The sequence below is a fragment of the Pseudophryne corroboree genome, chromosome 2, assembly GCF_028390025.1.
Source record: "Pseudophryne corroboree isolate aPseCor3 chromosome 2, aPseCor3.hap2, whole genome shotgun sequence".
Classification (NCBI taxonomy): domain Eukaryota; kingdom Metazoa; phylum Chordata; class Amphibia; order Anura; family Myobatrachidae; genus Pseudophryne; species Pseudophryne corroboree.
The window spans coordinates 814757779-814775611 of record NC_086445.1 but is presented as its reverse complement, the minus strand read 5'-3'; the positions used below and the strand labels follow the sequence as shown (position 1 = coordinate 814775611).

The window sequence follows — 17833 nt, the reverse complement described above, 5'->3', positions numbered from 1 at the left end:
AATTATTTTCCCACCAGCTAAGAGTAGTAACCAACCTGATATCTCTATAACTGTTGACAATGCAACTATCCACCCCACCCCACAAGCTCGTTGCCTAGGTGTCACCCTTGACTCTGAACTGTCCTTTGCTCCACACATTCAATCTGTCTCTAAATCATGTTACATGCACCTTAAAAACATATCCAAAATACGCCCTTATCTTACACTGTCTGATGGGGGCAGGCACTTCACTGTGTTAGGCCCCGACCCCTTCTCCATACACTCACGAATCACGTAATTATGTCCATGAGGAGGCAAAGCTTAATGTATGGAGACAAAGTTTTCTCCATCTCAAATAAAAAAACAATCATGTGCTGCCAGGGCAAGCTCTAAGCCGACCAGGCAGGGTGCAGTGGGGCTGAAGTGGGGCAGTGTTTGCCAGAGTGTGGGGCCCCCCGATGTGTGGGGGCCCTGGACGGCCGCGCCGTCCACCACGCCTATAATCTGGCTCTGCATATGATATTCTCACAGTCAACATTTCACCTTACTGTATTTTGTGTATCATTTAGTAAGGTCACAGAATTTTCAGCAAATTAGATTGCCTACATGGTGAAGGAACGCTTCTCTATAATACCAATTTTCCTTTGGTCTCACCCCTTACATGACTGCACACAAATGTTCTGTACAAAGCTGAAAGTCCATCTGCAATAAGCAGGTTGGGTTGGGACTTTGTATTGCTTAGCAACCTTAATGCTATGGAAAAGTAGGATAAATTCACACCCCAAGGCTAAATATAAAATGTTCTTTCAAGTTTTTTTCAAGGTAAAACTCATTTACTCATTGAATAAATCATGTAAAATATACACATACTTGGGCCAACTTCTTCCCTTCATCATATGGCACCTTTCTTTCAGAATCACGGTCTATTTTGTTGCCGATAAGTAGAATGATAATATCATCTATAACTTTTTCCTGCAAGGAGAAAATGACAGCATAAGAACATATATGTCACACATGTAACTTATTTTACACAATTCCTCTCTACAGGCCATACACATATTTAAGAATATAGTAAGCTTTACAGGCAGACTTCTCGTACTGTAGTAACTACAGAGTCAAAGTAACACCACACAAAACAGGTGTCATTCTTTATTACTATACCTCCCAACATTTGTAAAGCAGAGATCGGGACAACTGCAAAGGGGGGGTGTCCTGTGCAGGGGCCCAGTGGTGGAACTAGCAAATGGTGGGCCCAGTTGCAACAAAATTCTTTGCCCCTCATCCCATCCAAGTCCACTCCCTCACCCCTGGAGAGGATCTGGTGAGGGGGACCTTCTCAGGGCCAGAGAAATGGATACCTAGCAACAGTGCCGTAACTAGACAGTTTAGCGCTGTGTGTAAGAAACAGCATCGGAGCCCCCCCTCTATGTAAAACAGGGGCAAAAAATATAGGGGCGTGGCTTTGTGAGGAAGGGGTGTGGCCACAAAATAATACCAATTCTTATAACGGTGCACAGTAGTCTCCATTATTCAAATTACGCCGCACAGTAGCACCACTACACCAGGTAGAGCGCCTTTTAATCCTTACAGCGGACAGATTCCCCCTTTTACACATTACGGCAGACAGCGTCCCCTTTTTACACATTATGGCAGACAGCGTCCCCTTTTTACACATTACGGCAGACAGCGTCCCCTTTTTACACATTACGGCAGACAGCGTCCCCTTTTTACACATTACGGCAGACAGCGTACCCTTTTTACACATTACGGCAGATAGCATCCCCTTTTTACACATTACTGCAGACAGCGTCCCCTTTTTACACATTACGGCAGACAGCGTCCCCCTTTTTGCACATTATGGCAGATGGCGTCCCCTTTTTACACAATACGGCAGATGGCATCCGCCTTTTTACACATTACGGCAGACAGCGTCCCCTTTTTTACACATTAAGGCAGATAGCGTCCCCCTTTTTACACATTATGGCAGACGGCTTCCCCTTTTTACACATTACGGCAGACGGCGTCTTACTTTTAACACATTACGGCAGACAGGAAAGAAAGAAAGAAAGAAAGAAAGAAAGAAAGAAAGAAAGAATAATACTTACTGTCTGCGCTGGCAGTCAGGCTCCTCAGTGCAGCTTCTTCTGGCAGAGATCCCGGGCAGGGGAGGAGGAGGAGTAAGGAGGGGGAGGAGGGAGCTGCAGCAGCGCTGTGTTATTGGTGGAGGTGCTGCTGCTGTCCCTCTCCTTCACCATAGGCTGTTTTCCGCCGCTGTGAATGCTGGGATGTGCGTCCCAGCATTCACAGCGGCGGAGGACAGCCTAAGGTGAAGGAGAGGGACAGCAGCAGCAGCGCCTCCACCAATTACACAGCGCTGCTGCGGCTCCCTCCTCCACCTCCCTCCTCCTCCTTCTCCCCCGTAGCCGCTGCGCTCCTCTCCTCGGCGGGTGGCTGTGTGCTGCGGGCGGTGGTGGCCCGCAGCACACAGTGGCATGTAATGAGTCAGTTTGACTCATTACATTCTGCGCTGCTTTGGGCCCCTTGACAGTGGTGGGCCCCAGTGCAAGGCACTGCTTGCACTGGCGGTAGTTCCACCACTGCAGGGGCGTCTTAAGCGAGGAGGGGGCCCGTGTGCAGACTTCAGGCTCTGACACTGTGCCGGAGACTACTGCACATGCGTAGGTCTCTGGAAACATAGCACCCGCCATGTTCTGGAGACCAAATTCAAACTGCGCATGCGCGGCAGCCATTTTGGAAGGGATTTTTAGCAAGGCAGCCCGATGCTGGACTCCGGAGAGGTAAGTACTAATATATGGGTGCAATGTGTGCGGTGTGGGCCGCCCTGGAGCCAAGGGCCCGTGTGCACCGCTCACAATTCAACCATGATAGAAACGCCAATGGGCCTGTGTAAAAGGGGGTGTGGGGCTTCGTGGGAGTGCAATGATCGCGAGCCACGCCCCCATTTTCATCACTGAGGGGGCATGCCCAGCGATCTATGAGCTGCTGGCATGACCCCTCTGTCTCCAGTGAAGAGACGCTGTGCCCCCACACACACCGCGGTACTGTCCCACGAAAATCGGGATAGTTGGGAGGTACGTATTACTCTACTAATAGTTACATTAGAAATTACAAAAGTGATGCTACGAAGAATAGGGATAGAGAGCCTTTAGCTGATTATTTTATTAGGTTTCACCGACTTGACTACCAGCAGTCAGGATGCCAGTGCTCATGCGATCGACGCTGGAATTCCGACACCACTCGGAATCTCGGTGGTGGAACACCGACCGTCAACATCCTGAAGGTAAGTATCGGGGTGAGGGTTAGGGCAGGGCCGAAACTAGGCGTGTGCTAGTGGTGCCTGGCACACAGCGTAGATGCGCTGGAGGTGCAGGACCACCGGCAACACCTGCCCGGCAGCTCCGCCACCGCTGTCACCGCGGCCGCACTGTGGTGTCCTGGCCGCGTCTCCTCACCGTCACCGGACGGCCCCCAGCTGCATTGCACGGCGGAGGCTGCCTCTCACATAGGTAGCAGGGCAGCACTGCAGCTCCCCCTCCGATCCCCCCATGTGCTGGGAGAGATAACCTCTCTCCCAGCCCGCCCCCAGCCCATCCACAATGCCCTGTGCTGCGAAGAGCGCAGCGTAGGGCAGGAAGACGGAAGAGGTGAGGAGAGGAGAGGAGCATCTATCATGCTCGCTCGTCACAGATGGTGAGTATAACACACATACACACTCACACACTCACTCTCTTTCTCTCCTTCCTTCCTTTCCCTTCCATCCCCACCCATAATGTGTAAAAAGGGTGACTGCCTGCAGTAATGCGTAAAAAAGGGGACTGCTTTTCATAATGTGTAAAAAAGGGGGACTTCCTGCCGTAATGCGTAAAAAAGGGGGACTGCCTGCCGTAATGCGTAAAAAAGGGGGACTGCCTGCCGTAATGCGTAAAAAAGGGGGACTGCCTGCCGTAATGCGTAAAAAAGGGGGACTGCTTTCCATAATGTGTAAAAAAGGGGGACTTCCTGCCGTAATGCGTAAAAAAGGGGGACTGCCTGCCGTAATGCGTAAAAAAGGGGGACTGCCTGCCGTAATGCGTAAAAAAGGGGGACTGCCTAGCATAATGTATAAAAAAGGGAAACTGCCTGCCGATATGTGTAAAAAGGGGGGATTGCCTGCCATAATGTGTAAAAAAAAGGGGGACTGCCTAGCATAATGTGCAAAAAAGGGGGACTCTGTCGTAATTTGTAAAAAAAAGGGATTGCCTGCCGCAATGTGTAAAAAAGGGGGACTTCCTACTGTAATGTGTAAAAAGGGGGGCTGCCTGCCGTAATGTGTAAAAAAGGGGACTCTGCTGCCATAATGTGTAAAAATGAGGGTCTCTGTTGCTGTGTGTGTGAAAAAGGAGGATTTTGTTGTCGTAATATGTAAAAAAGGAACTGTGCTGCCGTAATGTGTAAAAAAGGGGGTCTCTGCCTGCTGTAATATGTAAAAAAGGGGGTCTCTTCCTGCTGCAATGTGTAAAAAAAGTAGACTGCCTGCCGTAATGTGTAAAAAAGGGGAATTGCCTGCCGTAATGTGTAAAAAAGGGGGATTGCCTGCCGTAATGTGTAAAAAATGGGGTCTCTGCTGCTGTAATGTGTAAAAAGGGGACTCTGCCTGCTTAATGTGTCCCCATGAATCCATGCCCCTATATTATTTTTCACTGGCCCTGCTTTGTATATGGGATGGAAAGGGGGGGGGGGGGGAGTCGGGCGTCAACGATGCTGTTTCTTGCACACAGCGCTAAAATGTTTAGTTACGGCAGTGGGTTAGGGCTTGGGGGGGAGTTTAGGGTTAGGCACTGAAGGGGGGCTAGCCGTAGCCGCCACCCCCTGAGTCTTATCCCTAGCCGCCACCCCCACTATCTTAGCCCTAGCCGCCAATCAGAGCTCACGAACAGGCACTTCATTAAACAGATACGCCGCTGCCGCCGGAGACCCAGGAGGGACACACAGGAGAAGCGCGCGCTATGCCCTCCGTGTCCCTCCTTCACAAAACTCACAGCACAGCAACGGGGGAGCCCGGAGGGGAGGGAAGGGATGGGGGTGTACCTGGCACTGGGGGAGCATATTTGGCACTGGGTGAGGGGAGCATATTTGGCATTGGAGGTGTGCATATTTGGCACTGTGGGGGGCATATATGGCTCTGGGGGAGCATATTTGGCACTGGGGGGGCATATTTGGCACTGGGGGTATATGTGTACCTGGCACTGGGGGGCGTCATAGTTGGCACTGGGGGTATATGTGTACCTGGCACTGGGGGCATATGTGTACCTGGCACTGTAGGGGAATATCTGGCACTGGGAGCACAGCCCTAGCAACAAGCATTACACCCTGGTTACAAGCACAACACCCAGCTCATGAAATCCCTGGCAACAAGCATTACCCCCTAGCAACGAGCATGACACCCAGTGCATGAAACCCCTGGCAACGAATATTACCACCTGGCAACAAGCTTGAAACTCAGCACATGATACCTCTGGCAACAAGCATAACACCTACTGCATGAAACCCCTGGCAACGAACATGACACCCTGAGCATGAAAACCACTGGCACCGTGCATAGAACCAAGAGCATGAAACCCCTGCCAACGAGCAGGTAATTTCAAAGTAATTAGAAGCCTTACTGTAGGACTTAATGTGTAATGGGCATTGCGGTGTGTGGCATAAAGTGTCACGGACATTGATTGCGGTGTGTGTCATAATGTATCACGGACATTGCGGTGTGTGTCATAATGTGTGACCTGCATTACAGTGTGTGGCATACTATATCACGGGCATTGTGGTATGTGGTATAATGTGTCAGGGGCATTGCAGTGTGTGGCATAATGTATAACGGGCATTGCGGTGTGTGGCATAGGGTATAACGGGCATTGCTGTGTGTGGTATATTATATCACGGGCATTGTGGTATGTGGTATAATGTCTCAGGGTCATTGCAGTGTGTGGCATAATGTATAACGGACATTGCGGTGTGTGTCATAATGTGTCACAGGCATTGTATGTGCTATAATGTATCAGGGGCATTGCAGTATGTTACTATAAGGAGGAAAAATGACAAATAATGTAAGGGACATGAATCAGGATTCTTTTTTTTCCTGTGGTGGCCAACGTCTGGGCGTGCAGGTTGCAAAACTGGGGTATAAGGTAGTCTTTTCCTGCAATGTCACGCCCCTTTATGCAAAGCCACGCCCATTTCAGCAAGGCCATGCCCCTTTTTAGATTTACCACTTTATTAGTGCCAATTATGGCGGGGCGCCAGAGAATTTTTTAGCTTGGGGGGAGAAAAATTTCTAGTTACGCCACTGTGCCAAGGGCTTGATGAGAGAGAATCGGGAGGAGTGGTGTCAGAGGGAGTAATCCAGGTTTTACAGCAGAATTATCTACTGTAGTTTAATATACTCACTTGAATGCAATTCAGCCAGTGTCGCACAGCAGTGAAGGATTCCCTAGAGGTAATATCATACATGAGCACCATACCATCTGCTTTTCTGAAGAATTGTTCTGTGATACTATGAAACCTGTTGGAAATATGTATTATTTACAGATGTAATCCAATTCGTTAATTAAACTGATATAAAATATTTCCTACAATGAATTTAATCCAACCACTCTTATCCAGTAATACAGATTATTTTGTGTATACGCCATATCACTGTCCATCACCACCTACCACCCAGGGCCAGAATAACAATGGAGAGGATGATACTACAGCTCCTGGCTTATGTTGCCATTAACCACTTGCCTGACATGGTGTGTTATCTAATCTGGATGCAAACAATGCGACCAGTCATATACACAGTGTGGGCGGCTGCAGGAAGAGAATCTTCCCACAGCTGCTGCTCTCACAGGGACCTCCCAGGACTACTTAGCGGCTGCGGACATTAGCAACTGTTGGGAAAAGTAAATTACCCCAGTCCCCCCCAGTGTGTATCTAGTGGCTGCTCAGATTAAATGTTACCGATTTTCTGGAGGTGACTATCCAATGTTACAATGTTTGAAAAAATTATTTTTTTACAAATATGTTTGGGTTTTTTTATAATTTTTTTTAATAAGTTTAAACACATGGGGGTATATTTACTAAGCTCCCAATTTTGACCGAGATGGTGTTTTTTCTTCAAAGTGTCATCTCGGGAATTTACTAAACTCAAATCTCGGCAGAGATGAGGGCATTCGTATTTTTTTGGAAGTCAAAGAAAAAAAATACGAATGAATACACCATCGGTCAAATACGACTGTTTTTTGATACAACACGGTAAATTACTAAAAAGTGTATTTCAGGAACACTGCCGGCAATAGCCAAACACTGCCGTGAAAAAATACAAATCGTAAAAAAAAAGCAGATTTAAAACAGACCTGCTTTTTTTTACCGTGTTCTGATAGGCATGCACGGATCCATGAGATCCGTGCATGTTTATTAGTGGGAAGGGGTGGGAAAGTGTTAAATTTGCAGGAAAAAAAATGCGGGGGGTCCCCCCTCCTAAGCAAAACCAGCCTCGGGCTCTTTGAGCCGGACCTGGTTGAAAAAATATGGGGGAAAAAATGTCAGGGGTTCCCCCATATTTAATCAACCAGCACTGGGCTCTGCGCCTGGTCCTGGTTCCAAAAATACGGGGGACAAAAAGCGTAGGGGTCCCCCGTATTTTTGAAACCAGCACCGGGCTCCACTAGCCAGGTACATAATGCCACAGCCGGGGGACACTTTTATCTAGGTCCCTGCGGCCCTGGCATTACATACCCAACTAGTCACCCCTGGCCGGGGTACCCTGGAGGAGTGGGAACCCCTTAAATCAAGGGGTCCCCCCTCCAGCCACCCAAGGGCCAGGGGTGAAGCCCGAGGCTGTCCCCCCCATCTAAGGGCGGCGGATGGGGGGCTGATAGCCTTTTGAAAAAAAATTGAATATTGTTTTTAGTAGCAGTACTACAAATCCCAGCAAGCCTCGCCCGCAAGATGGTACTTGGAGAACCACAAGTACCAGCATGCGGTGGAAAACCGGGCCCGCTGGTACCTGTAGTACTACTACTAAAAAAATACCCCCCAAAAAAACAGGACACACACACCATGACAGTACAAGTTTATTACATACATGCACACCTCCAAACATACATACTTACCTATGTTCACACGAGGCTCGGTCCTCTTCTCCATGTAGAATCCTAGGGGTACCTGTGAAAAAAAATTATACTCACATAATCCAGTGTACCTTCTGTTCTTTGTATAATCCACGTACTTGGCAAGATAAAAAAAATGGAAACCCGACCACGCACTAAAAGGGGTCACATGTTTACACATGGGACCCCTTTCCCCGACTGCCAGGACCCCCCCTGACTCCTGTCAAAGAGGGTCCCTTCAGCCAATCAGGGGGCGCCACGTCGTGGCACCCTCCTGATTGGCTGTGTGCTCCTGTAGTGTCTGTCAGGCAGCACACGGCAGAGATACAATGTAGCGCCTATGCGCTCCATTGTATCCAATAGTGGGAACTTTGCGGTCAGCGGTGAGGTTACTTTCGGTCAACCGCTGACCGCAAAGTTCCCACCATTGGATACAATGGAGCGCATAAGCGCAACATTGTATCTCTGCCGTGTGCTGCCTGACAGACACTACAGGAGCACACAGCCAATCAGGAGAGTGCCACGACGTGGCGCTCCCTGATTGGCTGAAGGGACCCTCTTTGACAGGAGTCAGGGGGGGTCCTGGCAGTCGGGGAAAGGGGTCCCATGTGTAAACATGTGACCCCTTTTAGTGCGTGGTCGGGTTTCCTTTTTTTTATTTTGCCAAGTACGTGGATTATACAAAGAACAGAAGGTACACTGGATTATGCGAGTATAATTTTTTTTACAGGTACCCCTAGGATTCTACATGGAGAAGAGGATCGAGCCTCGTGTGAACATAGGTAAGTATGTATGTTTGGAGGTGTGCATGTATGTAATAAACTTATACTGTCACGGTGTGTGTGTCCTGTTATTTTGGGGGTATTTTTTTAGTAGTAGTACTAAAGGTACCAGCGGGCCCGGTTTTCCACCGCATGCTGGTACTTGTGGTTCTCCAAGTACCAGCTTGCGGGGGAGGCTTGCTGGGACTTGTAGTACTGCTACTAAAAACAATATTCACATTTTTTTCAAAAGGCTATCAGCCCCCCATCCACCGCCCTTGGATGGGGGGGGACAGCCTCGGGCTTCACCCCTGGCCCTTGGGTGGCTGGAGGGGGGGGACCCCTTGATTTAAGGGGTTCCCACTCCTCCAGGGTACCCCGGCCAGGGGTGACTAGTTGGGTATGTAATGCCAGGGCTGCCGGGACCAGTATAAAAGTGTCCCCCGGCTGTGGCATTATGTACCTGGCTAGTGGAGCCCGGTGCTGGTTTCAAAAATACGGGCAACCCCTACGCTTTTTGTCCCCCGTATTTTTGGAACCAGGACCAGGCGCAGAGCCCGGTGCTGGTTTATGAAATATGGGGGAACCCCTGTCATTTTTCCCCCCATATTTTGTCAACCAGGACCGGCTCAAAGAGCCCGAGGCTGGTTTTGCTTAGGGGGGGGGACCCTACGCATTTTTCTTTTTAGATTTGTAACAATGTTATTTTTTTTACGAAAGATGCACAATGAAGCCCTGCACGGATCTCACAGATCCAGCCGAGATTCATTGTGTTAATGTCGGCAGTGTTTTACTATTCACTCCCGTAAAACACTTTAAAAAAATACGAATGACATCGACATCGGAAAACACGAAAATGCAGAATACGACAGCTTAGTAAATTAGTCGTAATAAATTCAAGAAGTTGCAAATTTACACTTTCGATGTCATTCGTGTTTGAACTTTAACCTCATTCTGAAAAATACGAATTTTAGTAAATATACCCCATGTTCTTCTCATAATTGACTCATAAAAAAACAAAAACAAATTCTGCGCAGATTTTTAGAAAAAAGCATAGCCAGCTAAGAGGAAATCCGGCCCTGCTACCACTTCAATCTTCTACTTTGTGTCCACGATAGTGTGGCTATATGAGATTAGAGTACTGTTTACTTTAATCTTTGTACAAATTCCTGTTGTTTCTATTACAGCAAAGCCCAAAGTCGTAACAATACACATATGCATCCTGTGCCGGCCCACCCCCTGAGCCTACAACGTCATGATATCATGTTTATGATGTCATTATGTCACGCAGAGGGGCAAGGTTGTAAGCTACAGTACGTGCAGCCCTGGCGACAGGGGGGGGGGGGTCAAAGGGTACCCTCATCCCGGGCCCCAACGTTGTGAGGGGCCCCAAGGTCCAGCGGCGGCTGCAGCATGGATGGATATAGGTCGCGACATCGCGCTGGCTGCTCGCTGTTCAGTAGGTATTTGTACCACTACAGCGCTCCCCCCCCCCCCACACCCAGGTCAGCTTTCAGGAACTCCGGATGACTGTCCCTGTGTGCATTGACGCTGGGCATGATGCTGCATCCTCCCTTCTTCTCCTCCCTGCCCGCCCTGTCTCCTGTCAACCTACAGGAGCTTTGGGACTGCAAGTCTGTGAAGGGGACAGATTGTAGACAGTGAGTGCTGTCTTTACCTGTATCTGTCCATAATCAATATGTGTTGAGGTGGGGAGGGTGCATGGGAGGTGAGGTGCCTGTCAGAGTGCTGCTGCCAATGGAGCTGCACAATCATTGTGTGGGGGATTGGGGGAGGGGGGATATGGGAGGTAAGTTGCCTGCCAGGGAGGTGGGGGGTGGGGAGGGGGTCCAGTGCACAGATAGAGGAGCAGCAGCACATCCACACGCGCCTGCCCTGGCGTAATGTGTTTAATGGGCTGTACCTGGTGTAATGTGTATAATGGGCTGTACCTGGCGTAATGTGTATAATGGGCTGTACCTGGCGTAATGTGTGTAAGGGGCTGTCCTGGCATAATGTATATAATGGGCTGTACCTGGTGTAATGTGTATAATGGGCTGTACCTGGTGTAATGTGTGTAAGGGGCTGTCCTGGCGTAATGTGTGTAAGAGGCATTGACCCCAAAATTTTACTGCTCCCTGTATTTGCACAATTATGGTATTACAGTCAAATATTTGTCAGTACATGTATTGGCGCATGCACGGAGGGATGTGTGGGCCTGAGGTTAAGGAGGGGGCGCAGAGTTATCATTGTATCGGGCCCCAGGATTTCTGTTGCCGGCCCTGGGTACAAGCAGCGCTAACCAGAGTGTCTGATTAGATGCTGTAAATAGGCTGCATGGTTCATGGCTGTTGCATCTAAAGGACACTCTCATACCTCCCAAGTATCAGCACCGTCGCGCGCACCGCCAAAAAGGGGGCTACATAAAATGGGCGTGGCTTCATATAAAGGGGCGTAGCCTCGCGGCAATGCCACCATCGCAAGCCACGGCCCCCGTTCTCGTTACTATGGGGGCACGGCCAGCGCTCAGTGAGCTGCTGGCATGCCTCCAGTACCTCTGTCTTCGTGAATAGAGGCTGTGTGCGCATGCGCACAGCGTATATTCACCCTGCTCTGCAGCGAGTGAGGAGCTTCCCAACTGTCCGTCGTCCCCCCCCCCCCCCCCACTGCGGGACACTGCTGCCCGCGGGTGGGACAGCCCCAGAAAAACGGGACTGTCCCGCAAAAATCAGGACAGTTTGGGAGGTATGCACTCCAGCTGCACTGCAGCAGAGATCCTGGCTGCAGGGCGCCGTTCCAGAGACCCTGCTAGCCAGAAGCAACAGCTGTGGGAAGGCTATGGTGCAGCACACAGAGCTAGAGACCATTTTTGCTGGATTTGTATTTGGCTCTGATTCAAATCTGAGCATTACTTTCAGGCATCTTTTGGACTTGAAATACACAGTATGCTTCTATCATGGGTTTAGGCCCTGTCTCACTCTTTTAAAGAGACAGGAACCACACCCAAGCATATCAGTTAATAAACACCTGGGGAATTTCTTAACATTTAATTTACATGTGGACAAGAAAAAGTGCGACCACAAATATTTTATATAAACAATAGGCTAGAATCCACAGCACTCATACATCCAGTGCAGGGCCGGTTCTGGGGCTCTGTGAGCCCGGGTGGCAAAAGGGGGCGTGGCTTCGTACAGGGGACAAGGTCATTTACACCCCCTGTACAGACTGAAATGATGTGCGGACCTCTCCACGAAGGGAAACTAGACGCGTACGCGTCTAGTTTCCCTTCACAGCGGCCAGCGGCAGCGGGGGACACAGCAGCAGCGGATCTTCCCTGGTGCGGCGCCCTCCGGATGGCGCCCTGCGCCCTCCGGAAGGCGGCACCCCGGGCAAAAGTCCTGCTTGCCCGTGGCAAGATCCGCTACTCATCCAGTGGTACAGTACTTGTGACCACACCATTAAAATAAAATAAAAATCACTTTAAGCGTGCCCTCTATACACAGTCACTTAAATAGCACGGCTACTTGTGAGTCTGGACACAGCACAATACAGCAGAGTATAGTGCAGCATACAGCAGTGTGCCCCCTTTGCGCAGTCACTTTAAGCAGAGCCACTTGTGAGTCGGGACACAGCACAATACAGCAGTGTGCCCCCTATACACAGTCACTTAAAGAGCACAGCCACTTGTGAGTCTGGACACAGCACAATACAGCAGAGTATAGCGCAGCATACAACAGCATGCAACGTGCCCCCTATACACAGAATTCCACAGAAGCTGAACCGCTCTGTGAAGTAGCACCAATCACACACCCCTAGTTACGGCCCTGGCAATACCCACAATGTACTGTGATAAAAAGTAGTATTAGAAAGTCACATTCTTTGTATTTAAATCATAGGGGGTGATTCAAACCAGATCGCTGGGCTGTCAACTTTGCTGTACTTTCTTCAGATAGTCGCCACCCCAAGGAGGAGTACAAGTGTGCAATCGCATGTGTATGCAGAACTGCAAAAATCCAGTTTGCTCAGTGTGATACGCAGCCCAGTACTTACTCGTACAGTGCGATGAGAACAGGCTGATCGGGGCCGGAGCTGATGTCACATACCCTCCCTGAAAACGCTTGGGCACGCTGCGTTTTTCCGGACACTACCAGTTAACGGTCAGTTACCACCAGCAAATGGCCTCTTCCTGTCAATCACCTTGCGAACGCCCATGCGATCGGATTGTTTGCACCATCCTGTCGCTGACAGGCGATGCCCGTTGTTGTTGGCCGACGCACGTGCGCACTGCGGTGCATACGCATGTGCAGTCTGTGGCAGCGATCAGGTCTGATTCACCTTTATATTACCAAGTTCTACCTGTTTAGATCCAGGATATAGATCAAGAAGAGACAAAAAGGACATCAAACACTTTCAGTTCACAATAATTCCCCATAAAATCTTATTTCCTTACCTCTCCTGTCCAGCAGTGTCCCATAGCTGAAGTGCATATTGCTTGTTGTCCACAGTTATGATTTTGATACGATAGTCTATTCCTGCAGTGACGAGAGAGGAATGTATATTGTACAGATTACCACTTATGTAATACAAAGCTGCAATACATACCAGGTTAGAAGCATAATTGGTCATTTACTGTTTGAAAGTGCAGACCTGCAGCTCAAATTCCTCTTCATGAATATCCTTCATTATATGGGCAACTGTAAGGGTGCGTGACAGTTTATATCATATGACCGAAGAAACTGCTTGAACAAAAGGTGTTCCAAGCTAAGGGTAAAGGAACACGCTTGGCATTGCTCCAGAAAATAAAATAATGAACTAATTCAGAGCTCATCGTAGATGTGCGAAAAAATGCATTTTTAAGTAGAAGCAGTCCTGAGGAAATCGCAATTTCCTTTGTCCCAGCAGATACGCATTTAGGGACTCAAAAATACCAATGGAATAAAACCACATTCAAATATACAATAACAACACATGATTTTTGAAGATATAAATAAGACTTGTACAGAGAGCATGTTAGGTGAGAAATGGAAAGGATGTCTTTTATAATGTGGGTGATTACAAGGTGCTACCATGGAAGACTTGGGGGATGTTCATTTAGGTGCAGGGTTTACTGTACAGGAAAAAGATCTGGGTTGCATGCCAGGAGCTATTCAGTTATTTAACATTTTCCCTGGTAATACTGTAGTTCCTTCTCAGCAGATAAGAGGAAAGAAACCCTGGGGCAGACTTATTAAGTGTAGGGAAGTGATAAAGCAGTGATAAGTGGAAGGTGATAACCAGTTTCGGACTGGGGCATGAAGGGCCCACCGGGTAATGCTGTGGTAGGGGCCCATGTTTAGGGGTGTGGTCAGTCTCCAGGGGGGGGGGGGGGCAGCTGCTACATTGGATTGCCTAACCATTAGTGTGTGCATGGGCTGGGCCCCTTGACAAATATAGAAATACTGCTAGTGCGTGCATGATAATGTACCAGATAAATATTGGCAATGCACTGTAGAGAATACATCATAGTCCTGTGCAGTATATAAGGTAACATATGTATAATGTATAATTCAAGAACACAGTCTGGAACTTGATCACTAGAGGAGGAGGAGGACCCCAGGCAGTGGGGCCCACCGGTGGTTTCCCCTGTACCCCTGTGGGCCAGTCCGACCCTGGTGATAACGCACAAGCCAATCATTAAGGGTTTGAAAAATGATAGTTTAAGAGCTGATTGGCTGGTGCGTTATCACCTTCCGCTTATCACTACTTTATCACTTCTCCAGGCTTAATACACCTTCCTCAGGGCCTAGTAGTTGAAGGTCCGACAACAGCTCTATTCACAGTATTCCTTTCAATAGCTACTTACAGCAAACTGTCTTTAGTGACTGGCATGTGAGAGTGAAGGAAAGTTATTGTCACGATCCGGGTATCTGGACGCCATTTCTTACCCATCAGATGCCTCCTAAGGCTGGCTCAGCGCTCCAGGACCGGATCCCATCTGTTATCCTGATGTGTACATTCCTGTATCCTCTCCTGTCACTCTGGGACGCTGTCACAGTAAACGCCATATTACACCTGGCATGGCGTCTCCCGCGGCCTCCGCCGCCGTCCCTGAACTTCTGCATGCAGAGTGTCTGAGTGGCGATTACGTCAGCCGCGGCCTCCGCTGTGTCCGCGTGGTTGGATGTGCATCTGTCAGCCTGGCGCCTCCTGTCTCCGGTGGCCGGCGCCGCCATTACTGTTTTCATTACCACATGGATTACAAACCAAACTTCCCTCCAAGTGTCTGCATGGGCGCAGCCATCTTGGATTCTGTCAGCTGATCATTTCCACCTATCTGTTCTCAGTATTGATAATCTGCATAATTGCCTAGCCAATCCCTTCCTTGCTGCAGGTATAAATACACTGTGCCTGAGCAAGGAAGGCGTCAGTGCTTTGGTTGTCAAACCTAGTTCCTGTTTGTCTCTCTCCTGTGATTGTCTTCCAGGTTCCAGCTCCTGTCTCAAGACTTCCACCATAGAGACCCGCACCAGCATTCCACCTGCGGTGTAGCCTGACTCTCCAATCCATTGTGGATTCATCTGTTTCCAGCTACAACATTACCTGCTTCCAGCTCAGCTTCCAGCTCAGCTTCCAGCAGAGTACAGCTTCCCTTAAAGGGCCGGTGTCCTTTCTACACTTTACCACTCTCCACCGGTATTATTATTTCTCCGCTCTCAAGTTCTACATTTCAGTTCATATTTCATCGCTCCCAAGTTCATTTATTATTTAACTGGTTCCAGCCAGTATCCACTCCGTGCTAACAACAGTCTGGTTCCAGCCAGTATCCACAGCAGCTGTTTTATCTTCAGCAACCCAGCTTTTCCTGGAACACCAGCTGGCACAATCCTGGGTTATCTCCATTGCTACAGTCGGGCCTGGTAAGGACTTTCCATCTAGAAGATCATAAGAACTATCTCACACTACCAGTGCCCTGTGGCTCCTGCCATCCTGTAGTACCCAGGAACTGTATTTATTCTTTGCTGACTTTTACGTTTTCTTTTACTGCTGCTGTGTTGCGGAGTTGTCATAATAAACATCATTGACTTTTATCCAAGTTGTCGTGGTCACGCCTTCGGGCAGTTATTATTTATGTTACTTACATGTCCAGGGGTCTGATGCGGCCTCCCAGGTTCCGGTACATCTCAGCCCCTACAACTGAGGCTGCCTCCCGTCAGCTCAGGCCCTCAGTTGTGACAGTAAGCACTGACCTAATGAATCCAGCCGGAGACCAGGATCAAGCGGCCAGGCCGATGCAAGAACTGGCAGCCCGACTAGAACATCAGGAGGCTGCACAGGGCCACATCATCCGCCGTCTCCAGGATCTCTCTACTCGGCTGGATGGGATTCAGACAACTCTCCGTGGATCAGGCGCGTCTGGTGCGTCAACCACAGTGACTCCAGCTATAACCCCACCCACCTTACCCATTTCTGCTCCACGTCTTCATCTTCCAACGCCAGCAAAATTTGACGGATCTCCAAGATTCTGCAGGGGATTTCTCAACCAGTGTGAGATTCAGTTTGAGCTACAACCTGGCAATTTTCCCAGTGACCGTACAAAAATTGCCTACATTATTTCTCTTCTCAGTGGCTCAGCCCTTGATTGGGCATCACCGTTATGGGAGAGGTCCGACACCCTGCTATCTTCCTACACTGCCTTCGTGTCAACATTCAGGCGCATCTTCGACGAGCCAGGCCGGGTAACCTCAGCTTCATCCGAGATTCTCCGTTTACGCCAGGGGTCACGTACTGTAGGACAATATCTGATACAGTTCCAGATCCTGGCGTCCGAACTGGCATGGAACGACGAGGCCCTGTATGCTGCATTCTGGCATGGCTTATCTGAGCGTATTAAAGATGAGTTAGCTACCAGAGACTTACCTTCTAAGTTAGATGAGCTAATCTCACTCTGCACGAAAGTTGATTTACGTTTCAGAGAGAGAGCAACTGAGCGTGGAAGATCATCTGCTCCAAAATCTTCTGCTCCTCCTCCTCGTCAACTGTCACCATCTAAAGATGAGCCCATGCAACTTGGCCGTTCCCGTTTAACTCCTGCTGAGCGCCGAAGACGTCTCTCCGAGTTTCTCTGTCTCTATTGTGCAGCTCCGTCTCACACCATTAATGCCTGTCCCAAACGTCCGGGAAACTCCAAATCCTAGCTCGCCAAGGAGAGGGCCGGCTAGGAGTAATGATCTCCTCTCCATCTCCTCAAGATTGTAATCTCCCAGTCTCGCTTCAAGTTGCTCAACGTTATCGGAACGTCATTGCCCTCCTTGATTCCGGAGCAGCTGGGAACTTTATTACCGAAGCCTATGTTAAACGGTGGTCCCTACCCACCGAGAGACTTCCTTCGTCCATTTCTTTAACTGCCGTGGATGGCAGCAAAATTTTTGATGCAGTTATTTCTTTAAGGACTCTACCAGTTCGTCTGAGAGTGGGAGTTCTTCATTCCGAACTTATTTCTTTTTTAGTGATTCCAAGAGCCACACATCCTGTGGTCCTGGGCCTTCCATGGCTCCGTCTTCACAATCCTACAATTGATTGGACGACTACGCAAATCCTGGCATGGGGTTCCTCCTGTGCTGAGACATGTTTGTTTAAAGTATTGCCTGTCTGTTCTTCCTCCCCCAGGTCGTCTGATGTTCCACCTCCTCCATATCAAGATTTCACGGATGTGTTCAGTAAAGCTTCTGCTGATATCCTTCCTCCTCATAGAGAATGGGACTGTCCGATTGATCTCGTTCCAGGGAAGGTTCCACCTCGAGGCCGAACTTATCCGTTGTCTCTGCCGGAGACGCATTCTATGGAGGAATATATTAAAGAGAACCTAGCAAAGGGGTTCATTCGACCTTCTTCTTCTCCAGCCGGCGCAGGCTTCTTTTTTGTAAAAAAGAAAGATGGTGGTCTGCGGCCGTGCATCGACTACAGAGG

The 17833-nt window shown here is 49.0% G+C and overlaps 1 protein-coding gene across 1 annotated transcript in view; it reads right to left on the bottom strand.

Annotated features, from left to right (window-relative positions):
- LOC135049799 (EF-hand calcium-binding domain-containing protein 4B-like) overlaps window positions 1-17833 on the bottom strand; it is a 227427-nt gene that overhangs the window by 21047 nt on the left and 188547 nt on the right. The window contains exons 12-14 of the mRNA XM_063955674.1: window positions 13338-13419; window positions 6421-6535; window positions 850-951 (exon numbers count right to left, since the gene is read on the bottom strand). Of these exons, the coding sequence (XP_063811744.1) occupies window positions 850-951; window positions 6421-6535; window positions 13338-13419 (299 nt within the window). The remainder of the gene's footprint in view (window positions 1-849; window positions 952-6420; window positions 6536-13337; window positions 13420-17833) is intronic.